Source organism: Prionailurus viverrinus, unplaced genomic scaffold, assembly GCF_022837055.1.
Source record: "Prionailurus viverrinus isolate Anna unplaced genomic scaffold, UM_Priviv_1.0 scaffold_62, whole genome shotgun sequence".
Taxonomy (NCBI): domain Eukaryota; kingdom Metazoa; phylum Chordata; class Mammalia; order Carnivora; family Felidae; genus Prionailurus; species Prionailurus viverrinus.
Genome location: NW_025927624.1, coordinates 230,528 through 250,544, shown reverse-complemented (window position 1 = coordinate 250,544; position 20,017 = coordinate 230,528). Strand labels below are relative to the sequence as shown.

General features: G+C 37.2%; 1 protein-coding gene across 1 annotated transcript in view; it reads left to right on the top strand.

Moving 5' to 3' along the window:
* Positions 1–19,611, top strand: part of LOC125159788 (ankyrin repeat domain-containing protein 26-like) — a 708,468-nt gene extending 688,857 nt beyond the window's left edge. The window contains exons 59-63 of the mRNA XM_047848410.1: positions 9,283–9,570; positions 10,110–10,324; positions 11,572–11,800; positions 17,920–17,965; positions 19,368–19,611. Of these exons, the coding sequence (XP_047704366.1) occupies positions 9,283–9,570; positions 10,110–10,324; positions 11,572–11,800; positions 17,920–17,965; positions 19,368–19,387 (798 nt within the window). The 3' untranslated portion in view covers positions 19,388–19,611. The remainder of the gene's footprint in view (positions 1–9,282; positions 9,571–10,109; positions 10,325–11,571; positions 11,801–17,919; positions 17,966–19,367) is intronic.
* Positions 19,612–20,017: the final 406 nt, after the last annotated feature.

Here is a 20,017-nt window from a genome sequence, read left to right as displayed (position 1 = left end):
GTCCTTGATGCAGAAATGTCGTCTAGAAGAGAAACAGATCCTGGGTTCTGCAGAGGGGAGGGAGTCGAGGTTGTGGGTAAGGGTGAGAGAGAGAAATGCACAGGGGAACGCACAAAGAGAACATTTCCCCATAGCCACTGGCTTGGAAAACAAGAGGGCCTGCATTTCGTGAGTTCTTGCAACCAGTAGTGTGTAAAGTCTGGAGTTTTCAAGGGCATCCGATTTAGCTGGTTTAGAGCCCTGAGGCACTCCACTGCTCATGGACAGAGGGCAGGCAAACAACGTGGGAGCATATAGAGTGGGTACAGTGGTCTGAAGAGTGCCTGGGGCACACAGTGGGGAGATTAGTTGCTCTTCTCAGAGCATGTCCCTCAGGGGCAAAGTTCAGAGAGACCTGTCTGTAGGAACAAAGCCGCTGGCTGGCACCAACTCCTTCTCCTGCCCCTCACCACAAACATAAAGCCACCTGCAGGAAGCAGTGCATTGCTAACACTGGTTACCTAACTTGCTTACACCAAACACCACCCCCTTGCACTCTGGTGGAACTACCTTTCTCAATCACTCTTGCTTGAGTCCCAGCACAGCAGACCCCTCCCCCAGAAGACCAGGACAAATGCCTGCCCACTCCACATCTCCCAACCAGAGAGTTTCCCTTGGCCTCAGTTCCAGTAGAGGTGGTGACAGGTCTCATTTCATAAGCAGACCAGAGCACACCTAGTTAAAACCCGCTACATTCAGGCCAGGGACCAAACACTCACCAGACCAGGCAAGGAGAGCCTCTGCAGACCACTGGCCTAAAGGATAGCATAGCCAGAACACAAGAGCAGAACACATGCAGCACACACTGGTGACACTGCCTGAAGTGCTAGACCCTGGGCATTACACGACGTCTTTTTCCTAAGTCCATTACTTTCGGGAGCAGGTGACATAACTGGCTTCTCTAACACACAGAAGCTGGCAGATACTTAGACAAAAGGAAAAGACAGAAGCATTTATCCCAAATGAAAGGACAGGATAAGGCCATGGCCAGAGACCTAAATGGGACAGATGTAAATAACACGCCTAATGGAGAATTTAAAACCATGATCATAAGGATATTCACTGGACTTGAGAAAAGAATGGAAGACATCCGAGAGACCCTTACCACAGACATAAAAGAGTTGAAGAATCAGAGATGAAGAGTGCAGTAAAAATTAACAGCAACCTGGAAGAAGCAGAGGAACAAATTAATGACCCAGAAGACACAGTAATGGAAAGCAGTGAAGCTGAAGAAGACAAAGAAGAATTATCCAATGCAAGAATAGACTTAAGGCACTCGGTGACTCCGTCAAATGTAAGAACATTCATATGATAGGAGTCCCAGAAGAAGAATACAGAGAGAAGGGGACAGATAACTGATTTGAAGACACAATAACTGAAAAATTCCGTAATGTGGAGAAGAAAACAGACATCCAGATCCAGGAGGCACAGAGAACTTCCATCAAAATCAACACCCAAGACATATTGTAATTAAATTTGCAAAATATACTGCTAACATCTTTTTTTTAGTGTTTTGTTTTTGCTTTTTTTTTTTTTTTATTTCCGTGACAAAACGCAGACACAAGCAGGGGAGTGGCAGAGACAGAGACAGAGTGAGAGAGAGAGAGAGAGAGAGAGAGAATCCCAGGCACTCTCTGTGCTGTCAGCGCAGAGCCCACTGGAGGGCTTAAACGCACGAACTGCAAGGTCACCACTTGAGCTAAGATCAAGTCATGCTTCACAGACTGAGCCACGAAGGCGCCCCACTGCTACAAATCTTAAAAGCAGCAAAATAAGACATTCACTTCCAAGGGAAAACCCACAAGGCTAGCAGGAGATTTTTCAACAGAAACTTTGCAAGGCAGAAGGAAATGGCATGATATATTCAAAGTGCTGAATGAGAAGAATCTGCAGCCAAATATACTCTATCCAGTAAGGCTATCATTCATAATAGAAGGAGAGATAAAGAATTTCTCAAACAAAAATGGAAGGAGTTTGTGACCACTAAATCAGCCTGTAAGAAATATTATCGGGGACTCTGAGTGGAAAGGAGAGATCAAAAGTGACAGTATAAAGGCAGGAAATGTAAAAGCAGTAAAAAATGTATGTTTCTGTAAAAAAAAATCTTCAAGGAATGCCCCAAAAAAGGATGTACAATATAATAGCTTATCAAAACATGGGGAGGAGAAAAAAAATGAGCTCTAACTTAAGTGACCATCAACTTAATATAGACTGCTACACGCAGAAGAGGTGATATACAAATTAATGCTTATCATATACCAAAACCCACTAATAACCATGCAAAGAATAAAGAGAAAGAAATCCAAATATATCATTAAAGCAAATTAGAAAGACATCAAAGCGAGAAAAACAATAAAGGATTTGAGAAAATCTCCAGAAACAACCACAAAACAAGTAGTAAAATGACAATAAATACATACCTGTCAATAATTACTTTGGATATAAGTGGAATAAACACTCCAACCAAAAGACCTAGGGTGACAGGATGGATTAAAAAACAAGACCCATCTGTATGCTGCCTGTAAAAGCCTCATTTTAGACATAAAGACACCTGCAGATTGAAAGTGAGGGGATGCTTGCACTGTTGGTGGTAATGCAAACTGGTGCAGCCCCTCTGGAAAACAGTGCGTACGTTCCTCAAAACAATTGAAAATCAAACTACCCTACGACCCCTCAATAGCACTACTGGGAATTTATGCAAAGGATACAGGAGTGCTGATTCATAGGGGCACATGTACTCCAGTGTCTATAGCAGTGCTTTCAACAATAGCCAAATTCTGGGAAAAGCCTAAATGCCCATCAACTGATAAATGGATAAAGAGATGTGGTTTATATATACACTGAAATACTACCTGGCAAGGAGAAAGAGTGAAATCGTGCTATCTCTTGCAATATGGATGGAACTAGAAGGTATTATGCTACATGAAATAAGTCACCGAAAGACAGATATCATGTTTTTGCTCCTATGTGGAACTTGAGAAATGTAACAGAAGACCGTGGGGGAAGGGAAGGGGAAAAATAGTTACAAACAGAGAAGGAGAGGGGCAAACCATAGGAGACTCTCGAATGTAGAGAACAAATAGAGGGTTGATGGGGGGCGGTGGGTAAGAAGGGAAAGTGGGTGGTGGGCATTGAGGAGGGCACTTTTTGGGATGAGCCCTGGGTGTTGTCTATAAGTGATGAACCACGGGAATCTACTCCCAAAACCAAGAGCACACTATACACACTGTATATTAGCCAAGTTGACAATAAATTCTATTAAAAAAAAATGAAAGCGAGGGGATGGAGAAAAATTTATCACGTTAAAAGAAAAAATAGTGATACTTTTGTTAGACAAAAGAGTCCTTAAAACAAAGACTGTGGGGCACCTGGGTGCCTCAGTCATTTGAGCGACTGACTAGGTCTTGGCTCAGGTCATGATCTTATGCTGGTGGCTTTGAGCCCCATGTTGGGTTCCAGGCTGACAGCATGGAGGCTGCTTGAAATTTTCTCTCCCCCTTTCTATGTCCCTCCCCAACTCTGTCTCCCTCGAAATAAATAAACCAAAAACAAAGACTGTAGCAAGAGCCAAAGAATGCTACTGTACCATAATAAAGGGTACAATCCAATAGGAAGATCTAACAATTGTAAATATTTATGCACCCACCATGAGAGCACTCAAGTACATAAAACAATAACCAACATAAAGGAACTAATTGATAAAAAGACAGTAATAGGGTACTTTAACACCCCATTTACATCAACATATCTTAACAAAAAAATCACCAAAAAATACATCTTAACAGAAAATCACCAAAGAAACAATGGCTTTGAGCCATACGAGAAAGACAGATATCATATGTGTTCACTCTTATGTGGATCCTGAGAAACTTAACAGGAATCCATGGGGGAGGGGAAGGGAAAAAAAAGATGTTAGTGTGGAAGAGAGCCAAAGCATAAGACACTCTTAAAAACTGAGAACAAACTGAGGGCTGATGGGGGTGGGAGGGAGTGGAGGGTGGGTGATGGGTATTGAGGAGGGCACCTGTTGAGATGAGCACTGAGTGTTGTATGGAAACCAATTTGACAATAAATTTCATATATTTAATAAAAAAAAAAAAAAGAAACAATGGCTTTGAATGACAGAGCGGACCAGATTGGATTTAAGAGATTTTTTTCAGAACTTTCCATCTTAAAACAGAATACACGTTGTTTTCAACTATACATGGACTATTCTCAAGAATGGATAAAAAAAAAAGGCCTTAATTATTAAAAACAATACATGCAGGTTAAATAACGTGGTACTACACTGCAATGGGTTAAGCAAGAGATACAAGAAGAAACTTAAAAAAAATACGTGTATACAAATGGAAATGAAAAAAAAAAACAAAAAAACAATGGTCTGAAACCTTTGAGATCCTGCAAAAGTGGTCCTAAGAGGGAAGTACATAGCAATATAAGCCTACTTCAAGGGGCAAGAAAAATTTCAAACAACCTAACCTTACACCTAAAGGAGCTAGAAAAAGAACAACAAATGAAGCCTGAAGCCAACAGAAGAAAGCAAGTAATAATGATGAGAGCAGGGGGCCCTTGGGTGGCTTAACTGGTTAAGTGTCTGACTCTCGATTTTGGCTCAGGTCATGATCTCACATTTGCGAGATCGAGCCCCATGTTAGGCTCTCTGCTGGCAGCATGGAACCTGTCTGGGATTCTCTCTTTCCTTCTCTCTCTCACTCTCTCTCTCTGCCCATCCCCCACTCATGTGTGGTCTTTCTCAAAATAAAATTAAAAAAAGAAATTAAAGCAGAAATGAATGATAGACAAACAAAAAACAGATAATACTAGAACAAATCAATGAAACCTAGAGCTGGTTCTCTGTAAAAATAAAACTGATAAGTTGTTAGCCAGAGTAATCAACAAGAAAATAGAAAAAAACAAAATAAATGAAACCACAAATATGAGAATAGAAATAAGAACCAACACCACAGAAATACAAACATTTATGAGAGAATATTGTGGAAAAATGTATGCCAACAAGTTGGACAACTTAGAAGAATTGAATAAATTCCTGGAAATATATAACTTACCAAAGTAAAACAAGAAGAAATAGAAACTTTGAAAAAAAATCAATAACCGGCAAGGAAACTGAATCAGGAATCAAAAAACTCTCAACAAACACAAGTCTAGGACCAGATGAATTCAGACGTAAATTTTAACATGTAAAGAAGAGCTAATACAAAAAAAAAAAAAATTTAACCTGTCCTTTTCAAATTGTTCCAGAAAAACATAAAAGGAAGGGAAACTTCCAAATTTATTCTATGCCAGCTTTACCGTGATACCAAAACCAGATAAAGACACCACAGAGGGAATTACAGGCCAGCATCTCTGATGAACATGCAAAAATCTTCAACAAAATAAGCAAACTGATTCCAATAATACATTAAAAAATCATTCACCAGGGGCAGAGGCAGCTGAGGTTAGTGAGTGGCTTAGTGAGGTAAGCATCCAATTTCAGCTCAGGTTATGATCTCATGGTCCGTCGGTTTGAGCCCAGTGTCAGGCTCTGTTGACAGCTTGGACCCTGGAGCCTATTTCAGATTCTGTATTTCCCTCTCTCTCTGTCCCTCTCCTGCTTGTGCTCCTTCTCCAAAATAAATAAACATTAAAAAAACCATTCTATCATTCACTGTAACCAAATGGGATTTATCCCTGGTTTGCAGGGGTGGTTCAATATTTGCAAATCAATGAATGTGATACCTCATATTAATTTTCAAAAAAGCATAAAGTCATATCATTGCAATAGATGCAGAAAAAGAATTTGACAAACTATAACATCCATTCATGATATAAACTTCAACAAAGTAGGCTTAGAGGAACCATACCTCAACATAATAAAGGCCATATATGGAAAATGAGCAGTTAATATGATCCTAGCTGGGGAAAAACTGAGAGAAAAACTTCTTAGATCTTGCTTCTAGTTATCTGCTTCTTCTCATTAGCACCATTGGTTGTTAATAAATTAATCTTAACATTTATTACATCCTACTTTAATGGAGACCAATTTCTCCTATACAAGTTTATGTATCTTATCTCTTTTTTTTAATCCACATTTCAATTTATCATTTTTGTTTTTTTCTTAACACACTCCCCAAAGGTTAGATTTCTTTTGTTCACAAATCTGTTAGGAAAAGTGTGGCCAGGACAGCTAGTCTCTGCCCCGCTCAGCTTCAGGTGGGGCAACTGAAAGGTTTGGGGTTGGATCCATTTGAAGATTTGTTCACTAACGTCTGGTGGTTGGTGCTGGCTGTTGTCTGGGACTTCAGTTCAGGAGGCAGCAGAAACACTTAAACTGACACACCTAGACTCTCTTTGTGGCCTAGGCTTCCTCACTAGACGGGGAGCTAGATTCCAAGTTAGCAGCCTGAGATACAGAGCAAGGCAGAATCGCGTTTTGTCACCTAGACTTGGAATACACACAGGATCATAGTCACATATTCTGTTCATTAGGAGCAAGTCACTAAGGTTGTTCCATGGTCTTTTTTTTTAGTGGAATTAATATTTAAAACCTATGGACACCTTTAAAAAGCAGTATACTTTACCCATTGGCCACAAATGTTTGTATTCCTCCCACCTGAAAAATACATTCACTCCCCTCCCCCTCCAATACCTCCTGCAAGTCTCAGTTATCATGGCATCAGGTTCAGGGCTTGAGTCCAAGATCTTACCATCTTAATCGGGTGCAGTGGGGATAAGCTGCCTGGGTTATGGTATCTCAAATATAGCCTCTTCAGTGCAAGGGTTCTCAATGTGAGGACTTGAGAATGAAAGAGACAGTGATTTACCACTCACAAATGCAACATTCTAGTCAACTGCTGAGGACTCACCCATTCAGAAAAAGAAGATGGGAAGCACCCTAGTCCACAAGAGTTTTGAAATATAGCCTGATGCATGTTGTCAGTTCTTAAGATAGGACTTAGTCCTAACCACGGGAATACTTTCTCCATGTCTCTTCCCTTTCTTTACTCTTTGAGCTCTTGGTTCCTTCCTTTTCATAAGGAATGACCTGTATTTGCAGCTGTTTTTTCATCCTGCTTCCTCCCTGTGGGACTTGTAAGACCCAAAGGCCTCTTTTCATTTTGCACTATTTGGTCTCTTTTAGTCCAAGGTAGCAAATAGTATGTTTGCTACTATAAATCTCTTACCTTTTTTAGTTTTCTGTAAATATTACTGGATTTCATGCCGTGTTTTAGCAAAGCGACCCTCCCAAGTCCTTTTGAGATAAGCTTTTCGCTTCAGGTTTCCTGTGAAGCTCTTATAGGACAATGCCTTTAAAATTCGTCTACTCTTGGGGCTCCTGGCTGGCTCAGTTGGTAGAGCATGTGACACTTGATCTCTGGGTGCTGAGTTTAAGCCCCATGTCGGGTATGGAACCCACTTAAAAAAAAATCTTATACTCTTAAGATCCTTAAAGAAATTGGAGGCATACCTTAAATCTTTCTGTTTTCCTGGTAGCACCCTGGAGTTTCTCTGAACCCAAAAGCCATTTCTTTATTTTAGCATTATTTGACAGTTCAACATGTAGAGAGGCTGTAAATGAGAAACAGATACTTGAACCCAGTAAGTCCTGGTTCCTTTCAGTTGCATAGTCTTTCTTTAGTTTCTCTTTCCTATCCGTTTTACTTTCAGGTATTTTGTAGCATGACTTCCCTTTCCTCCAGTGTCATTTTCTTCACTTGCTTAGAAACCCTTGCTGTCAGCCTCTTCACAGGCCATCAGGTTTCCACTAAGAGTCTTGTGGAGGCCCTTTTTGGGTCTCATTCTTACGCTTTTCTACATCTTTCCAGGTTCCACCTACCTCCTGGTTCAAAGGAAGTTTAGTTTTAGGTTTTTTTGAATAGCAGCACACCATTTTTAGTATCAGTATCTGTGGTAGCAATTTACTGCTGCATTATAGGCTACCTCAACACCTGGAAGTTCAAAACAGCATTTATCTTGTTCACCAATCTTTAGGCACAGCAGAGTAGGGCAACTCATTTCTTCTTCTTTTGGCATCAGCTGGCATAACTGGAAGCTGGAGACTAGAATCATCTAAAGGCTTGTTCATGCACGTGTTTGGCTGTTGAGGCTGGCCTTTGGCTAGGACGTTGGCTAGTCTCAGCTGGAGTATCTACATGAAGACTCACTAGGTAGCCTGGGATTCCTCACCACGTGGTGGCTGCGTTCTAAGGGTGAGCTTCCCTAGAGAAAGAAAGTCAGATGGGAGCTGTATCACATTTTCTAAGCTGGCCTTAAAAATCACAGCAGTTCTGCATATTCTGTTCACTAGAAACCAGTTACTGAAGCCAGCATATATTTAAGGGCAGGGATTTTCACAGCAGTATCAACGAATTTATAAAACCACCACATCCACTCACCTTGTCTTACCAATCATATAGAATGGATGGAAGTCGTTCCCAACTCAGCATCACTGAAACTCCAGCCAGTTTTGTTGTTGTGGTTGTTTTTGTTTAGTATGATCTCTTATTTTCTAGAAAGTAACAAAGGATTACAAGATAACAGTATTGAATTAAATTTTTTTTTAGCCTCAAAAAAGTATGTGGATCATCCAATTAAAGTTTTATACTGGGAGATGTGATTTCTTAACACATCCCAGAGAACCATTTCTCCTGGGAATGCAGTTCACATTAGCATAAAACATTTGCAGTTCAGAAACAGGCCGTGGCATTAGAAGCCTTACTTATAGATTCATGAATTAGAGTCTTATTTCCAGAGTCTTATCTTGGGACGTATTTTTTGACTTGGGCATACATAAGTCAATACGATATTGCTAAAACTTCTTTAAAAGTTATGGAGTGTTAAGATGGGGGAAGGGCTAAGAGACTTTCTCCTAAGAGGGGACTTATTTTATGAAAGAAAGATATGAAAAAATCATAGAAAAAATAAAAGTATAGAATCAAGTGCAAATGTTGTGTACTAAAGAGAATGATAGCAAAGATCTATTTCAGTAACACCTGATGTCTTTAACGTTTCTCTTGATTTTCTGACTTGTTTAAGGTTCCACATTCTAAGACAGGTAACATTTTATTGCAAATGAGTTTATTTAAAAATTTGAGTGCCTGGCTGGCTCAGTTACTCTTGATCTTGAGATTGTGAGCCTCACACTGGGTGTAGAGATTACTTAAAATCTGAAAAAAAAATGTTCATAGTAGTTTTGAGTTAGACTCTTTTCATTCCCTTCCAAACTATAGTGCTTTATTCATGCAGGCTGATGTCCTTACAACAGAACTGGAAACTACATCTTCAAAATATCTACACCTGGATGCAAAAAATCAAGTTCTTCAAGAGTCATTATCAATGAGAGCTTTCAAAGAAGAATGTGAAAAACTAGAGAGCAACAACAAGAAGTTACAGCAAGAAGTAGTAAAATTGAAACAATTTATGGAAATGAATATGGTACAACGCAGTCAAGTGGAGCAGTATAAACAGGAGATTGAAGAAAGAGCACGACTGGACATAGTAGAAAAATTACACGAAGTCAACCTGTTTTTACAGGTTAATTGATTGATCTGTAATGTGCTTTAACTCATTTTACTGGAAATTACATTTTGGATAGATGTATTGTAGGGGTTTCCTCTACTTGCTTTATGGTAGTTTGTAGATTTCTGGAGGCATTTGTTCCACCCTTTAAAGATTTCAGTTTTCATCATTATTCCTACTAAATCGAGAGGATAAGAAAAAATGATGATTTAAACAACTAGTCTCACTATGAAGAGGAAAAGAAAAATTATGATTTCAAAATTGCACTGTACTTGGATTATTCTTAAGTTTATTGTTGACCTTTAAAATTTTCTCATTGATTCTATTATTTGAATTATCAGATTGCGTGAATACTAATACAGGAATGTTTGAACTTTAATTTTATAAATCATGTTTAATTCAGTTGACATTGATGATAGATATTGTACACTTGAGCTTTTTTTCATTTACAATTTCTCTCTGAAACATTGACTCAGAACTAAAGGAAACAGGTATAATTAATTATTCAGATTATACCTATTTTGAAACTATCGTGTTAATTTTTTTTTCATTAGGCACAAGCAGCAGCTCGACAAAACTTGGACCAGTTAAGAGAAAATGACCATGCTTCAATGAGAAATCAAATGGAACTTAGAATTAAAGATCTGGAATCTCAGGTCTCTACAATGAAGACTTCTCAAGATTCTACTAAAACAGAGTTGGAAACCTACAGGCAACTCTACCTAGAAGAATTAAAACTTATAAAGTCCTTGAGAAATAAGCTGAACAGGTAAGTCAAAACAAAATCATAGACAAGAAATTTAGCTTATTAATTTGCCTCTAAAGCATAATTTCTGTGGAGCCAAGATCATGAGATGAGTAGGAAGTGAAAGCCAACTAGATCGTGTTATTTTGGAAAATGAGGTTTCTAAGTGAACTTACCTTTGAAATGTTAGTCCAGGACAGTTTGCATCCCTCTTCTTTTTTTTTCGGTTTTACAGGACCTCTTCCCCCCACCCCACCCCCGCACCCCCCCCTGTATATTTTCCATTGATCAGATCTGCTAGTCTTTAAGTGCATTGTTCGAAGCTTTCTCATTTAGAAGCGTATTATTATAAAATTGCTTGTCAGAATTACCCTAAATAGAAATGTCGGTGAGTTTCTTTTTGGAAGATTACATCTTTAACCGAAAAGATCAAGTACTACTACTACTCATCCTGGCAGCTTGGTACATTTATTCTCTTGATTGTGACCTTTGGTATGATTACTAGAGTGGGCCTTGAGAAAAACTATCCTTTATGCTTTTTTCTACTTTACATAAAGGCATCCAGGTGAAATACAGAAAGACTCACACAGGGCTGAAGGGTAGTATAATTCCCAAAGTGGCTAAAAGAGCACCATGGTGGGAGGGAGGCATGTGGAAGACTGAAGACAGAAAGGGCAGATTCTGCCTCCAGTGCCTTGGTAACTGTTATGAGCTAATTGCCTCTGTAGCTGTTTTAGTTCTTTCTGATCACACGTCTGTCATCTACTATCTCCCCTAGAGATTGTTGGTCTCAATGATTCCTCAGTGTCAAATGCTCAGTTTCTTTGAGATAATAAGTGAAATGTACAAGAGTGGTGAAAGCAAACGCTTGAAAACGTCTTTGAGGGATGGTTTAGTTTTACATCTGTAAACAGGTTTACTAAATATAAGTATGTATATATAATGGCATCCTAAAGGATCCTGTCAGTACAGCCATTCCAGAAGACAGCAAGTATTATTTGTTAACCCATGTACATCACTGATAGCCATTCTCTCCCTTCCCTAACTTGAATTGTTAGTTAGGAATGCCCCTGGAAACACAAGTATTTCTTTAGAACAATTTTAAAAGTATAATTTTAGATACTAGGTGTGCTCCGTCACATGTTCAGTGTTAAAACACTGTTCAATGGCAAATGCTATTTACTATTATGGAAACCTAAAAAAAAAAAGTATGTCATTTAGGAATGATTTAGGGAAAAAGAAAATGTATTTGTGTTTTTTAATCTTCACAGGGCTAAGGAGAGACTGTCAGAGAGCAATACAAATTTTCTTGTGGAGAGACAGCAGCACCAAACTTTACTCAGGACCCTTACTATGAGCCCAGGCCTGGAACCACCTTATTGTGGACATTTTGAAAATAATTTAGTGCTCAATGGAAACCTTACTCCAAGAGGAAACTTAGTGATTCCTACCTTAAACCCACGGCCGTCATATGACGACAGGGAGGCTTCCTTGTGGAAGGTTAGTTATATTATCTGTTTAGTTTAGGTTTCAGATATCTGATGATGTTGCTTTTAATTTGGCGAAATTCTGAGTTGTTTAAGTAACTAGCACATACGAGATAAAAGTCAGCATTATATGTGCTAAGAAAGAACTGAGGTAAATTTTATATATATATATATATATACATATATATATAATATATATAATATTATATTCATATAATATTAATATAATTTTAATATAATAAAATATAATATATTATAATATAATATATAATATAATATTAACATTAATATATAATATTAATTATATAATATTAATATATTAATATATTTTATATATATATATATATATATATATATATTAGTCCCTTGATCTCTCATTTCTAAGAGATACTTATTTTTATTTTGTTTTAGTGAGAGAATGAGTGAGTGCATGCCGGGGAGGGGCAAAAGGAGAGGGAGAAAGAGAATCCCAAGCAGGTTTCATGCTCAGCACAGAGCCGAATGTGGGGCTCAGTCTCAAAACCATGAGATCATGACCTGAGTCAAAATCAAGATTTGGACACTAAAAACAACTGAGCCACCCAGGTGTGCCACAAGAGACACCTAGCATTAACTGTATTCAGTAAATATAACTAAACTTACCCATTTTAAATTTCTTGAAAAGCTTTCATTTAAATTTGATTTTAGAAAGTAAATGTTATTGCCTGGTAACCACGGGTACACTTAGATGCTTAGACTTATTTTCAGTTGGCAGTGGTTCATTAACATTTGAAAGTTTTGCTATAATCCAGTCTGTCCGCCCCTGTATGTCAGTGAATGATCATCCTCCAAACCCTTAACGACATATGAATGTTTACTATTTAAAAGAATCCATGAGGGTGCCTGGGTGGCTCAGTCAGTTCAGCGTCTAACTCTTGATCTCAGCTCAGGTTTTGATCTCAGGGTCATGAGTTCAAGTCCTGCATTGGGCTCTATGCTAAGCATGGAGGCTACTCTAAAAAAAAAAGAAAAAAAAAGAATCCATGGTAAGTCCTTTTTATGAATTAAATCAACTTGTAACACTAAAAAGGTTAATTTCTCTTTTAAGTTAAAAGTGGTGCTATTTTCTTACATGAGAATACATCTTTAATTGCTTTCTTATTTATGTCACTCTTTTTTCTTTTTCCTTTTTTTTTTTGACTTATACCACCTTTGTTTCCATTTTTATAAAATATCTTGATGAGTGATTGTAGAGCATTTTACAAATAGCTAAATCAAGCAAATATTTGAATTTTTAAAATGAAGCTTTTATTTCTTCAAATGAGTTCTTTGCCCCTTTGTCTTTTCTTTTTCTGGAACCCCTTGAATGCAAGTATTATTACACTGAATGTTGTCGCACAAGTCCCTTAACCTAGCCTCATTTTTAAAATTCTTTTTTCTTTTTGTTTTTTGACTTGAATGATTTCTACTACCCTGTCTTGCAAATTGTTGATCTGTTCTTCTGCATCTTCTTATCTGCTGTTGATTCCCTCTAGTGTATTTGTCATTTCTGTTATTGTATCCTTCAGCTCTGATTGGTTCTTTTTTATATTTTCTATCTCTTTCTGATGTTATCACTGGATCCATTCTTTCTTCTCCCGAGTTCACTGAGCATCTTTATGACGGTTACCTTGAACTCTTTATGAGGTACATTACTTATCTCTGTTTCACTTAGTTTTTTTTCTTAGGTTTTGTCATGTTCTTTCATTTGGAATGTACTCCTCTGTGTCCTCAGTTTGTCTGGCTTTCTATGTTTGTTCCTAAAATGGTTCCTTTCAACTTTTTCTCTCTTTCGAGTGAGCGATGCTTTTGAACAATGTACATTAATTATGAAGTCAAGGAAGAAGAGAATGTTTCTGTAAGTGCTGTCTAGTCATTTTTCTCGGTGGAGCTGTGACAGGTGACACTGGGTAGGCAGCAAGTAACCCTGCTCTTCTCTTTCTAAATTCAGAACACAGGAGACAGGGAGTTGGAGAGAAACTTAGTAGCTTTATTACTAATAAACACTAACAAACTGGAGGATATGATTTAGGTTATGTTAGCCACTTTGGGATTCCTCCCAAATTGGGCACTTCCCCACAACAGTTGTAAATTGAGGAAACAAATGCTTGACCCCCACCCCGGGGGCTGGGTGCTTACCACAGAGCTGAGAGCAGACCCAAATTCATGTTACTGTGGGCAGGCACATCTTTTCAAAGAGGAGATCCAGAAACACAGAAGCATTGCTTAGCTCCTTCTCCCAAATTCACCTGTTAGGTAAGTCTCCCTTCCCCTCGGGAGGGAGACAGAGATAAGTCCACATGTGAGAAGTGAAGGTTCACCTATAATTTCCGACTGGATTTAAATTATAAATAAAGTGAAGTGTGTCTTTTGTACATACAACGAATGATGAGAGGTTAGACAGAAGCATGCTAGAAGGGAAAGAGAAATCTGTGTTGGGTTTTAAATTTTGCTATAAATAACCACACCATGGGTTCACTCATTTGTTGATTGATTTTGATAAAACAAATTTTCTTTGGAAGGAATAAATAATGGTTTCAGGAAGAATTTCCTCAGTTTCAGCTTGCTTGCTTCACCTAAAGATCTTCTCTTTCAAGTTCTCTGTCCTGTGGTTTAAAAAAGTTGTGCTTGGGGTGCCTGGGTGCCTCAGTCGGTTAAACGGCCGACTTTGGCTCAGGTCATGATCTTGCGGTCCGTGAGTTTGAGCCCCGCATCGGGCTCGGTGCTGACAGCTCAGAGCCTGGAGCCTGTTTCAGATTCTGTGTCTCCCTCTCTCTGACCCTCCCCCGTTCATGCTCTCTCTCTGTCTCAAAAATAAATAAACATTAAAAAAAATTTTTAAAAAATTTAAAAAGTTGTGCTTAAAAAATTGACGGCTACTAAAAGGAGTTAACATAATTTCTGTTCCTTTATTTTCATTCATGACTTTAAAATTTGTAATTTAGAGAGCTACTATTGTGTGCCTCATACCTAAGCATTACTGAGCCACATGGCAAAGTTTTATGTATTCATTTTCTCTGAATTATACTTAAAATACACGTATTTTTCCTGACTATGAGGAAGTAACTGGCATAGAACTCTAGGCTTGGTAAGACCACAAGTGTATTCCTGGTCTGCATCTAGTTGGTTTCATGATCTCAGGCAAGGTACACTCTCTCTGAGCCCTTTTTGTCTATTACGCAAAATTCGGGATTTTGACTAAATTAGTGACATGTATATCTTCAAAATAATTTTTTTTCAAACAATAGAACGTAGGTTTTTTTTTTTTTTTTGCATTAAACTGTATTGTGTAAAACAGAGAGAAGTAGAGCTGTCTAACTAAAGGAGAGATGGAGACTACGGCTGTGACTTCCTTGTCCCTCAATCCTGCAGTGTCCCCAACCGAACCTTAGATTTCTATGGGCCATATTTGTATGTTAACAGTTAATGGGAAAATCCTTCTAATTAAAAATCCTTTAAAAATGTTCTTTGAATTAAAATTTGCTGATATATAGTTATTCTGTGTATAATTTTCTCACCCTCTTATATTTCTGATCAATGGAAAGGTATACACAAAAGTACACATGTGTTCTTATTCATGGACTTGAAAGCTATTTTCACTATCGAAACACAGTTTTTACCTAGATATAAACATAAAAGTCACAGAGGTAAATATTTAGGAAAAGAGCTTTTGGGGAAAAGATGCAACATTACCTTGGTAGCTCCTTAAGTCATGTCATATAAAAAACGTGGTTTATATCTTATATCGTATTTATTAATGGTAATATAAAATTGTTTGAATACAGCCTTCCCCCATCATCTGGTATTGAGTAATTAGTTTTATAAGTCTGGTATAGTCATGTTGTCCCATTCATTTTATAAGGCCTGAATATAATGCTATTGTCAAAAAAGTGTTATGGTTCCTCAAAAACTCAAAAATAGATATTCATTAATTCCACTGCTGCGTATTTACCCAAAGAAAATGAAAACACTAATTTGAAAAGCTGTATGCATCCCTATGTTTATGGAAATATTGTTTGCGATAACCAAAATAGGGAAGCAAACTAAGTGTCCATGGAGAGATGAACGGATAAAGACAATGTGTAATGTGTATACAATGAAATATAGCTCAGCTATCAAAAAGAATGAGATCTTGCCATTTGTGACAACATTGATAGACATAGAGGGTATTATGCGAGGTGAAATAAATCGCAGAAAGACAAATAAATAACATCTGATTTCACTTACATGTGGAATATAAAAAAAAACAAAACAAGTGAACAAACAGAATCATAACTACAGAGGACAAATTGGTGGTTGCTAGAGGTGCGGTGGGTAGAGAGGTATGGGCAAAATAGATGAAGGGGAGTAAGAGGTACAAATTCCAGTTGTAAAGTAAATAAGTCACAGGAATGAAGAATACAGCATATGGAATATCGTCAATAATATTGTGTTAATGTTGTATGGTGACAGAGGGTAACTACATGTACGGTAGCAAGCATAGCATAGTGTATCCCATTGTCCAATCTGAATTTGTCTACTGAAAAACTAGTGTAACATTGTATGCCAACTATACTTCAATTAAAAAAAGGTATTAGGGAAAACAGTCTCTGAAAATATTGGGAAGCATGTCAGCCAAAACATTTGTCCTCACACCTAAATTTGTAAAGACATTGGAATCCTTATCACCACAGTGTTGATTCTGTCCTGTACACTACTTTGGAGCTCGTTTGGGGCATTCAGGGAGAGGCTACCTTGTCTAAGAAAGATCTAAATAAGTACATTCTAGACAGGAACAGTTGTAATATACAGTTGACCTTTGACCAACATGGTTTTGAACTGTGTGGGTCTACTTTACTTACACATGGATTATTTTTGGATACTCTACAGTACTCTAAGTGTATTTCCTCTTCCTTCCGTTTTTCTCAATGTCATTTTTTGCCCTAGCTTATTCTACTGTACAAAACATGTATGAATCGACTGTTTATTTTACCGGTAAGGCTTACGGTCAAGAGTAGACTATTAGTAATTAAGTTTTGGGGGGATGAAAAATTATATACAGGTTTTTTACTGTACCCCACCCCTGCGTTATTCATGGGTCACCTGTAGTTGGAAATATTCATACACATTTCATAAGTGGATAACCATAACTTTAATAAGTCAAGTGTTTCAAAACTTGGTCCTAATTTGGAGAAAGGAAACAAAGTTACAATTGAAAATTGTATATTGTTTTCCTTATCGCTAATGGAGAAAGTTATAAATCAGAAGCTAAGTTTGGAAACTGTTGGAACCCCCTATTTTTCCTTTCTTCAAAGAGATTTTCTGAAATCTTTGTGTGCATATGAAAGGAAATAAGTGTTTTAGTCATAATACAGATGGCAAAACATTTTTACTCAATTTTTGCCAGTAGAATTTCCACATGACAGTAAGACCAGTCCCACTCTCTTCATTTTATATGTATTTAAGAGTCAGTCCTGAAAAATTAACAGCAAAAAGCATTCCTTCAAATTTTGTTTTTCTACAAGTGAAAAAATGGAAAGCCCACTTTAAGGAACAATTTATTAAGGTAAAAAACTGATTAAACTTTCATAAATGGCAGTATTTCTAATCATTTCCAGGTAATAATTCAGTATACAATATGATTCTTGTTTAAACTTTTTTGTCCCAGTAAGATCCAACATCACGTTTCAGAGATTATACATGTTCAATAGATCAATATTAATTGTGCTTTTTATCAGACTCACATAAATAGCATAATATATATATATATATATAATGTACACATATTATATATTAATATAATACACTAAATATATTATATATATAACATACACATATTATATATATGTATACACACACACGTATATATGTATATATATGTATACATATATACGTGTGTGTGTGTGTGTGTGTGTGTGCGTGTATGTATGTATCTGTTCTCCGTTATCTAAAACTAAAATAAAATAGGTAGGAATTTCTTTTATTCATGTGATAGTTTTTCTGTTTAAGCAATCCCTAACTTTGGTTTAATCTCTACAAGTATTATTTCAAGACCACATGTCCTAAGCTATATATAATCCCTACCATGTCTTTTGTTTACCTTACACATTCTAAATAATATTTGGCTTATTTCAGATGCGGCAGGAGTTGGAGGAAAGAATAACCAGAGCACTAGAAGAAGGTATGTTGCCAAAATGTATGAAGTTAGATATCATTGATTTCTGAAATAAACTATAAATAGTAAATGGCATCCCTTTCCATTGTTTGGATAATAGATACTACATTCACAATTTTTTGTACATATCTAATAAAAAATGTAAAAGCATGAGCATAATGAAGAACACACTTCTTCCTCATTTAGTCCTCATGTGTCATAGCTCTTTTAAAATCTCCCACAAGTCTAGGGGCAAGCAGGTGGTTCAGTGGGTTGGGCGACTGATTTCAGCTCAGGTGGGTTCAGGCCCCACAGAGGGCTCTGTGCTGAAAGCTCGGAGCCTGGAGCCTGCTTCAGATTCTGTGTCTCCCTCTCTCTGTGCTCCTGCCCGCTTGTGGTTTGCCTCTCTCTCAAAAATAAATTAACGTTAAAGAAGTTTTTTCAATCTCCCTAAGTCTATATATCTGTTATTATTTCTGGCGACAATCTTCCTTCACTGGTGCCATCCCTATGGAACTGTCAACCTGCACAAGTCTCAGAAAAGGTGTGCTTTATCAAATTGTTGTTTCTGCTAGTGATAGAAGACCCAAAATGCCAAAGTCGTCTTAGTAATGCTTGGTTAAGTAATTAGAGGTCATATAGCTGTCATTGACAGGTAATGGGTTTCAATCATCACTCATTGATTTTGTCATTGCTTTTGCCCTTGGGTAAAACTTCAAGTTCCTTAGCATGGAATGAAAACACCCAAATCAGTTTGCTTCTTGCCAGATCATTCAGCCTTGTCTCTCACTATTTGCCCTACTCTGCTGCTTTGCTCTAGCACCTTGTCAAACTAAAATACTCATAATTAATTGCACAAGTGTCCTTCCTCACTTCTAGCTCTTTGTATGTGCTTCTTCCCTCTACCTAGCATACTTTTTCCTTGTCCTTCAGGTATCAGCTGACATATCACCTTCACCAAAGAACAGACAATATTGACACAAAACTGGGATGTCCCTTCCATATGTTCCAGTAGTGCTGTGTTTTATACCTGTCACTTACATCTGTATACTTGGCTCTGTTTGGAAATGCCTGTTTGATTTTTCCGTTTATAGTTTATGATTGTTCAGGGTGGACTGTGTCCTCATCTTGTAATTTCACCTTGTAATGAAGAAACCAGAAACTCTGACATTTATCCACAATAGCAATTAGTTCAGTGTGCAACCCTGAGCAAAATATATTTAATACTAACCTTGGGTTTCATATTGCAGTTGTACGTAGGTATTTTTCATTTTTCTTAACACTCATAAAGGCCACAACTTTGTTTTTTTCTTTTTCTTTTCTTTTCTTTTTCTTTTCTTTTCTTTTCTTTTCTTCTTCTTTTTTTTTTAATCAGTTGTAGTGAAAATTATTTTGGAGAAAGAAGATAATTCTTTCTTTTCCTTTTCAGATGCTACCAAATTTGAATGAGGATCCTGTAGAAATCCTTTAGTATCTACTGATGATTCAATTCTAAATCAAGATCCAGTATGGAAAGCGTCACGAGAATATGTACAGATTTTGAACAAAAATTATATGATTTGAATAATAAATAGAAAAAATTTACTGGATGCTTACCAAACATTTTCATTGTTTCCCAATTGAACACACTATATGGCAAAGTCTTGATTAAAGGAAAATGTTTTTGTATCATATGTGTGTAATGAAAATCTTTATAATATTTTAAACTATGTTTTTTTGGAAACTCATTAACTTTTAAGCACATTTTGTACGTGGAAACCAGCGCTAGAGGGTTTTACATACATCAGACTGCTCCACTAACAGCGGTTTGAACAGCACCCAAACAACCAAGTTGTCATTAACACTTCAGTAGTGTTCATGGATGGCTTTTTGTATTTTCCAATTTTTATGACTATATGTGGGCCTAAAGATTTAGACATTATTTAGATGTATTCCTGCTATGGCTATTGCCAATGTTTATACGTATTACAATTTTTTTAGAGTGCCATAGAACCTATCTATAATTTTAATTGTAAACACTGATTTGTAGCTCTTTCCACATGGAGAAATAAGATTTGCCTAAGGCTTTTCACTTTTTTA